This window comes from Gekko japonicus, unplaced genomic scaffold, assembly GCF_001447785.1.
Source record: "Gekko japonicus isolate JY-2015 unplaced genomic scaffold, Gekko_japonicus_V1.1 scaffold1769, whole genome shotgun sequence".
In the NCBI taxonomy this organism is placed as follows: Eukaryota; Metazoa; Chordata; class Lepidosauria; order Squamata; family Gekkonidae; genus Gekko; species Gekko japonicus.
The window spans coordinates 130,340-139,789 of record NW_015170940.1 but is presented as its reverse complement, the minus strand read 5'-3'; the positions used below and the strand labels follow the sequence as shown (position 1 = coordinate 139,789).

At 43.1% G+C, this 9,450-nt stretch overlaps 1 protein-coding gene across 1 annotated transcript in view; it reads left to right on the top strand.

Annotated features, from left to right (window-relative positions):
- Positions 1–9,450, top strand: part of CACNA1A (calcium channel, voltage-dependent, P/Q type, alpha 1A subunit) — a 345,585-nt gene that overhangs the window by 242,339 nt on the left and 93,796 nt on the right. Inside the window, exon 24 of the mRNA XM_015418872.1 lies at positions 1,497–1,603. Coding sequence (XP_015274358.1) covers positions 1,497–1,603 — 107 coding nt within the window. The remainder of the gene's footprint in view (positions 1–1,496; positions 1,604–9,450) is intronic.

The window sequence follows — 9,450 nt, the reverse complement described above, 5'->3', positions numbered from 1 at the left end:
TCTCCAGACTGCAGAGATAACTGGATGCTTTGGAGGGTGGACTCTGTGACATTGTACCCCACTGAGGTCCCTGTCCTCCCCAGGCTCCACCCACAAATCTCCAGGAGTTTCCCAGCCTGGACCTGGCAACCTTACCCCCCATCCCCTGTCGGTGGCCAGGGGGGGACCTGGCGACCCTAAACTGCTGCCAGGCCTAGGGTTGCCAACCTCTAAGTGGGGCCTAGAAAACCACCACCCCAGAATTACAACTGAACTCAAGACAGCAGAGATCTGTCTCCCTGGAGGAAATGGCTGCTTTGGAGGGTGGACTCTGTGGCATTATACCCAGCTGAGGCCTCTCCCTTCCCCAAACCCAGCCCTCCTTCCTTACGGTCCACCTCAAAACCTCTAGTGATTCCCCAGGCTGGCACTGGCAACCCTTTGTCAGGCCTGGCCCCAAGGCTCCCTCCTTCCCTCCCTCTGAGGCCAAAAGAAGCCAGGAAAGGGCCCTTCCCCCACCCTTTTACTGACAGAGCCAGTTAGAAGCCCCCCCCCCGAACGTTCTAATCTCTCTTTCACTGTTGATGCCTGGAGTTAGATCCCTGCAGAGACCATTTCAAAAGGTATTGGGGGAAATTCAATCCTCCCTGAAGGGATTTTTTTACTTCTTGGGTTTTTCTGCAGACACAGGAAGTCTACTGACTATGTTGGAAAAGCTGTTGGGGGAGAGTGAGCTTCCTGTTAGTGGAAATAAGTATCCGCACAAGGCGCCCTCTGTTGGAATTAGTATATAGCTAATGTGGGCTCAGCTAGCTGATTTACCAGTGGCTGTATAAATCCACCATCAGGAGCAGTCTGTAGCGGAGAACTGGATTTAGATGGTATTCTCCAGTTACAGTTCCAAGAAACCCCTGCAAGGGTCAGTAGATTTCTCATCAACATACTCCCTGTGCTGGTAACTGTCGATCGCAGGGAGGCTGCCTTAAAGGAAAACTTCCCAACAAAGACTGAGGTGAGGATTGAGTTACAAAGGCTTTTTGAGGCATTAGATTTTTTAAAAAAATTCTGGACACCCAATGAGACTTTGAGGGCAACTTCACTGATTAGAGAAGAGATGTGTCTGCATTCTGAGGTTGCCAAGCATGTTTCCCGCATGACTGTATATATCTATCTCCCCTTCAAATATTACAGAACACACATGACTGATACATGGTAAAAATGCCAGGACCTGTCTCTTACTGTAACCGGTATATGTCCCCCAACAATGCAACAACAGCTCCATGGGGCAGTTTGAAGTCAGCAACAGTATGATGAAGAAAAGGGTTAAACACCCCTCCCCCACATCATACTCCTAAGCCAAAGTGAGCCCTAGCATGGCTGCTGTTTGCCTTTAAAGACACTGGAAAGATCCAGTCACTGGTCTTCTGATAACTAGCTCGGCCTTGAGGATAGTTGTAACCAAAACAATGCACAGTGCCTCAAGCATGTAACTTCATTTGTTTTGGTTGTTTCTGCAGATGATAGACTTAGGACTGGTTCTTCATCAAGGTGCCTATTTCCGGGACCTGTGGAACATCCTGGATTTCATTGTGGTCAGTGGCGCACTGGTGGCATTTGCCTTCACGTGAGTTTCATTAGGAAGCCATAATGCTTGCCTTTACTTCTTTCTCCAGGAAGCACAGCATCTTTCACTGGAAAGATCTCTTTCTTCAAGCTTGCTGCATGATGGGTTGTGTTATTAGATTCCAGCACATGTGCAACTTGACTCCACTGTTTCTTGCCTTGTCTCTGTTTCTCTCTCAGTACCACTAAAAGACTTTATAGAGCATGGACACTTCAAATGTCCTCCCTTCTGGCTTGGGATGCCCCTCGCATGTGGAGCTTCCCCCAAGGGCCAAGCAGAGGAATGGCAGACTGTCCCTCTTAATCTTCAAGAATGTTCAAGGTTGTGGGAAACTCAGCCAATTATTCCATGCTGAACGGTCCACAACAAAAATTAGCTCCTATTTTGCACTAAAGAAATAACATCAGTAGAAGTCAGACTTTCAGGATATGATGCTTCCTTGTGTTGCTACAAGGCAAAAACAAGACTGGCAAGGCAAATAATTCTCCCCAGTGACAGCAAGGAATGATGCTTTTATACTTTCTGGCCAGGGTAGTGAAAACAGCTAATGAAATATAGCCGTAGTTGACATTTACAATTATTACACTGAGGGTATGTCTGCATTGCTTCATTTTCATGCAATTTGTCACTGACAATAGCATGAGTAGCTGTTGAAGTTTACACTCATCCCATATCTATTCCTAGATTGTCCTTGATTAATGTTCTTCTTCAGGGTACATTTGTAACCCAGATACAGTGAAACATATTGCAACGAAGTATGTCAAGTTCAAAATGAATATTAAACTCTGACTGAAGCCCCCCAACCAAAGATGGCACATGAACACCTGAAGCTGCCTTGTACAGAGTCAGATCATTGGTTTATCAGGGTCAGTAGTGTGTATTCTAGTTGGTGGTAGCTCTTCAGGGTCACAAGTGGTAGTTTTTTACATCACTTGCTACTTGCTCCTTCTAACTGGAGATGCTGGGGATTGAGCATGGGACCTTCTGCATGTAAGGCAGATGTACTACCACTAATACTTTGTTTAGTGTGAGGTTCTCTTTCCCACATCAGAATTATTGGTGTGTGGTTCAATCGAGTATAGGGTATACAGATGTAATTGTATAAATGCAGCATTATTAAAGATGTAAAATAAATACTAAAATCTGACCCCACAATCTTGAGGGTAGGCAATGCACACACATATATACACACCCACTGCACTCACACATACACAAACAAAGGAACTACACAAAGATTTGTACCAGCATAATGAAGAATAAACTAATTGTATGAAAACAGAGAGGTGCCAGTGTTGTTATATTCCCTTTTTATGTGAAAAGGAAAATAGGATCTCTGTAAACTCCCTGTGGCAAAATAGGGTATTGTAGATTAAATTGGGGGCGCCTGGATTCTGTATCTAGATTTGGTGATGAGTGAGTTGACATTAATGTGAGCTGTAAATCAAGAACTTTGTGTATTATATCACATTCTGGGAAAGTGTAATCTATAAGGATAAGACAACAGGAAACCAAGAAGCCAGCACTTGTCTTGTTCTCTTTCCCAGGTTTGTTGTTAGAAGTTTCAGCAAGTCTGTTCCCTTCTCTGTATCACAATTGGTCCATTTCATAGGGCACATCTGAATTGGCTCTAGTTTCTGATTTCCTTTGCTCCTATTTGAGGAAAGGAAGAAGGATAGCAAGCAGGAACTCTGTGAAATGGAAAAACCATACAATGTCATCTTCTGTTTGCTGTGTAGGTGTAGGAAGACAGTGAAGGTTCACTGTGCCTTAGTCAGGACTGAGACCTCTAATTGCTTCCAGAGTAGTTGGTCCTCTAGGAACAGATGGGCATGCAATAGTTCTACTCATCATAGAAATTATAGCCAGTTGAAGTGTTCTGTATTTAGCCAACACCGAGATCCCTCCCAGGGTCTGGCAGATGCCTTCCAATTTTTCTGGAGTGGCCCATACTTTATTAAAGGCTCCTTCTTGCCCAGTTTTCAAATTTGCCTCATGTTTTCAGTCTGTAATCTCTAAGAGCTGTAGGAGATGGCACAACAACCCTGAGGATAGTTCGTGCAGTCAGCCTTTCCGCTGGAATATCTACCCCACTTCCCTCCACTATCTGCATGTTCTGCACCCATTGCCCAGCTGTTCCACACATCAGCAGCTTCCTTCTGTAGTTCTGAGTCTTCTGCATGGAGCTGGGAAAATCCCTTGGTCTCCACAGAAGTATCTGCATCCTGCTACTCCATATAAGTAGGGAACTCAGGGCTATTCTTTTCAGTTTGGGTAGGTAGCATTGTCACCGAATTGGGCAGGCATGGATATGTTTCAAGGTTGTTGTTATTGTTGTTTTCTTCTGTATCAAACTCCGGTGACACCATGATGTTTGTAGTTCTGTTCAACGCTGGCAGAGGAGCCCAAATATAGAATTGGGGGCAGGGGAATTCTTTTCTAGCCAGCAGTCGTGAAATGCTAAGCTTTGGTGTCAGGCCTGCTTGGGCTGATACATGGTGAAGCATGTTGGAGTGTCATAACATTGCCTTTGGTTCCATGAAGAGCTGAAGGTCTGAGACCTATCTATAACCTTGGCTGATTTTAGTATTTTATTTTTTAAAATATCAGTGGCATTTTCAGTAAAGCAAGTCTTCTATACATGAAATGCCTCTGGAGCTGTCTGGGGATGAGAGAAGAATTAATCCTCTAATCCTAGCATGGTGACTAGGTTTCTAGTCAGATGTTATCATATGTGGTGGACAAGGCCCTTGAGTTAATGCCATCACATTAAAAGGCAGTAGCATGACTAGGGCAAAACTGTGCCCCTATGGCTTTTGACAGTTTTTGTAGCAGATAGTTAGTTGGCCTTAAATCTAGCAATAGCACAACCAGATGTTCTTTCTTTTGAGCATCTCAATCAGCACAGTGGAGCTTGGCCCCTGGTGCATGCTGATTTGAATGTGAGCTGTGAATACATCCACCAAGAGATCTGCATATTTTGTGGTGGTCTAGCATGTAAGTGGGCACACAGCTCAGCTTTAGAGATCCTCTTCACATTTCCTCTTCAGAAGTAATACAGACAGTAAGTGCTGTAAGTGAGAACCTGTGGTGCACTGTTGTAGTTTAGTTATCTCTAGGGTGATCAGCATTGTATGGCTCTGGAAGGGGGGGGGGTGAAATGAAAATAGCTCTAATTTTCTTTTATAATCTGCTACAGGAGTCCCCAACGAGGCAAGTATTTTTAGAAAGTGGGTGAGGCCAGGTGGTATTCCTGCCCTGTGGGGCTTCCAATTGGCCACTGAAGATCTGATTGGCTGTGCAAATCAAAATAATGTATTTCAGTAGCAGTTTTATTCTCTCTCTCTCACTCCTCTTTCCATGTGTAATCTTTAAAATTACTCCTCTTGTCCCCTGTGCTTAGGCTTCCTTTGTGTGTGCTGCCACCTCTCATGAAGGCCATTTTGTGGTTGCGCTCACAACCTTGTGTCAGAATTCCCGTGCTTCCCCCAGGCTCAAAAAGGGTGGGGACCCCTGATCTACTGATAGCAACAACTAAGGAAAAGTGACAACATGGGATTAATTTGAAACATTAACTGAACTTTAAAGAGCTGCTACAAGCAGCTATGCAGGGACTTATTAGTTATGATGTTTCCCAATAGCTTATCACTTTGGATGAACCTCCCGCCCTCTGTTGCAATGCTCCTTTTCTTTCCTTCATGTGTCCCAGATCATTAGTGATCTAGTTTAGTCCTCACTTGTCTGTCATCATCAGTTTCATCTAAGTTCATCAGTGCCTAGAAATTGTTTTGTTGAACCAATCATGCTGGCTTTAATTAATCATACAAGGATCTATATTGTCGTTTTGGTGTATTGCTGTTACCTGACTGTATATACTATGCTGTATTCATGTCATGTTACTTCATACTGTTGCATCAGAAGTAGCCATACTAGTAGGGTTGCCAAGTCGAAAATTGTCGGGAGCGGGGGACTCCCGTACGGCGTCCTATGCGCGCGCACACACGTCACCAGGAAGTGACATTATGACACCGGGCATGCTGGGGGTGGGGCCACAACCATCCAAGGGAGAAATATAGAGTTTCCCCCTCGGATGGTCGTGGCCCCAACCCCACCCCGGCGTCATAACGTCACTTATTGGTGATGCGCACGCCGGAGTGGTGTTCCCCCCGGGGCCCGATCCGCCAGCGGCGGGGAACGGGCCTCTGGGGCGGGGGTTTCCTCGCCCCCCGGGGGGACTTGGCAGCCCTACATACTAGTGGCTACAGACACATTTTGTGGCCACTGTCGTGAATCAGAGCTGGTAATAATACTCCAGAGAAGAGAAGCTTGCTATCTCTCTCCTTGCCTTTCTACATTTAACTAGTCAATCAGTTATAGTGATGAAAACTTCGCCTCATATACCATCATTGAGATCTGAGGTTAGGCTACAGAGATATATCCTTTGTGTGGAAAATTAGCTTATCTATATGGAGGAAGAGTGTATTTGCATCAGTTTTGGGGTAGAGGCTGCACTCCATTCTAGACGGTCCCAATACTTTACTGCCTAACTTGCTTTCTACAACATGTGGTATGGCATGCATCCTAGTCATGTACAGTTTTAACTGGAACCAAGCCCTGCTGAATTCAGTGGGACACTGCCTAGTAAGTACATGAAGGAGGACAGACAGTTTTTCAGTTTAACCTAAAACTAGGAACAAGCAAATCCTAACTAAGGAATGAAAATGCAGAGGAAAGGTTACGTTAAACCATGTTTCTGCTAAATAAATAGTTTGCAGGACTAATACTTCAGTTTTACTGTTTACGTACATGTATATGTCATCAAGTCACAATTGACTTATGGCAACCCCAGCAAGAGGCTTTCAAGGCAAGTGAGAAGCAGAGGTGGCTTGCCATTGCTTTCCTGTTTAGAGTCTTCCTTGGTGGTCCCCCATCCAAGTACCAACCCTGTTTAGCTTCTGAGATCTGAAGAGATCAGGCGATACCATGTCACCTTCCCTCCTCCTACTTATTTAAGCTCAATATCTAGTGATCTAAACTCTGAGCTCTAGATCTAGTCTCAGTTCACAACCTGTGAAAGGGCTTCAGTGACTGACATTAATTTTGTAGCAAAAAGCACTCAGCATCTTGCAGTAGCAACCCTTTAAGTCAGCTGGTGCTAATGGTGATAGAACCACAGATTTGAATGGTTGCCTTAATTTCAGGGGAAATTTGTCTGAACTTAACCTAAAAATAGAAGCAAGAAAATCCTAATATAGGAGGTATGTAAAAATCAAGTGAGTCAAGAAACAGATGGTGAATGAAGAACAAGGGACATGTAAATATAGGGTAAAGGGTAAGATCGTGTAAAGAACAATTGCTGTCTGAATGAGGTATTGATGGAGTCTGAGGAAGGGAAGGATAAGGTTTTTGGAAAGATAGCAAGCTGTAGCCCTTGGCCCTCGGTTTAGTTAAAAAGAATTGTTAGGATGAGCTAAGATGGATAGAGTTGTCCTTATTTGCTATAAGAAATGCAACCACATTGCCCAGTATTGCTGGGGAAAATCCTAGTTTCTATAGCTGGCATGGAGGGTTTACTTGGCATTAGAGCTTTGACCTCACTCAACCTTAATGAAACCATAACCTCAAGAACACAGCTGAAGAGGAAATTACTGCCTTGCCTGGAGCAGGCAACACAGTACTTTGGTGAGACATGCTGCTGGACTGAACTAGCATGGGGTAAGGGTTCGTCAAGGTTTATGTTGTGTGTTCTCTTTCTTATTGTTACTCACTTTCCTTGTCTCTTCCCTTTCACTGCCACTTCACAACAGGAGCAGCTCACGGTAAAGTCTTTCTGTCTGTCTCTTTCTCACTCTCTCTCTGGTACACATTCTATTTATCTGTGTAATCTTGGTTATACATCACTTTACATGGCTAATACAATACGAACAGAAGACATTCTGGAGGTCTTGATCTCTCCAAACATCAGGCATTTCATTGGTTCTGTTGCATCCCACATTGATTTGGGCTTAGTGTCTCTTAACTATCTGGGTTTCACTCTCTGGGGACCCAGTTTTATTTGTAGTATTCCTGCTTTAGGGGCAGAAGACCCCCTTCAGTGGTCCAGTGGACAGAACATTTGACTTCAACTGGGGGAGAAAGCTGTGCAATAGGCTTATTATATTCTCACATTTTTAGAGACCAAGGACAAGGGTGGTTTGTCAATAGTTCTTTGGGTCTGGCATCATCAGAAGGAAAGCCCTCTGCAGAACATAGGGTGTCACTTAAATAGACAGAGTATCCCCACAGTTTGTAAAGATGTTATTTTTTTTCTACATAAAAATAAACCTTTTATTTCTGTGGTCTCTAGACTTGCTCTTTTTGATGAGTGCTAAACATTTGTGCTACACAAAGACAATATAATGGTATGCCATAGCCAGACAAGCTACAAACTGCCAGAATGTGTTGCTGATGAGCATAGTATTTATCTCTTTGTGCTTATAATATTGTCCAACAGAACTACTAAGAGATGTTATCCAGTTGTTACAGCATGAAGAAACAAACTGGAACCTGTTTCCCTTGTGTCTGGCCTTCAGAAGGATTATTATCAGGGGCTTGTGTTCCATTTAGAAGCTCTGTTGGTTCTCCCTTGACATGGAAGATATTCTCAGTCAGATGTTTTAAACCTCTTCATAGCATAATGTTGCTGTTTACATGTGTGGAAACAGAATTGTTAAAGTGTCAGGGCACCAGTTAGGAACCACTACCTGCAGCAGTAATAACTGTCTGTTGATATTGTTAAGGATCTAAGGCATTTTCTGAAACTGTAAGATTAATTTATATCTAAAGTGAAACAGTATCCGAAAGTTTTGTTGTAACAGATATGCACGTTTTGCTTATTGTAGGCATATACCTTAACACTATTGAGTGGGGATTCTTTTAGACCCCTTGGTAGGTTTGGCCATTGTTTTTATCATGGCCTTGACAAAGCAGAAAGATGTAAAGGTCCAGTAAAGAGTTTTAAAGGTCATGTACTGAGTGCCTGAACAGATCCAAAAACGTTTAGCCAAATAAGCTTACACCAACTCATCCATGATACCACCACTGCACCAACACCATACAACATATCTACAGATATTTTTGTTATAGATGCTTCTCACAGGCAGAGAAGGACCTGAAATGAATATGAGCCACTTTGTGAGTTAACATCAGATCCCAAACAAGTATATCAGCCTCCCAAGTAGAAATCAGCTGCAGGGACTGGAAATTGTTCTCCAAGTTCTCATTGTTTGGCATCGATTGTGGCTGGGCATTGGAAGAATATAAACCCTGTTTGACAGCTTAGTAGCATTATTGTATCAGGCACGGGATTACAGTAGTATGTTTCTTAGAATAAACTTCCTATATTCTCACTAGTGGTAAGATTTATCTGATTTTTTTTAACCTAGGAAAGTTATTATGATTGCACAGGCATCAGAGCTGAATATTACATACAGTTCAGAGAAAAGTTGCACCTGTAGTATGTCAGCAATGCGTATACTATCAATGTGTTCGTCATGCTACTCTCAGGTTACATCTTTATATGCTGATGGTAACATTTGAATAAGTATCTCATTTACCACATCACTGCACATTCTACTTTTGGCATATTTGCAGTGGCTTTTTGTGCATCGTTTGAAGATGGGGAGAGCAGTTTATATATTTTTCCAAAGTAGGAATGCAACACAGACTACAAAAACAGTCAGTAGTCAATTTATTGTGTTTAGCCATAGGCCATCACAAAATTACAGAAACCACAACTAAATAAAATACAGAAAGAAAATATATATATATACATATATATATATATATATATACAGGGCTCTAGTCGGGGG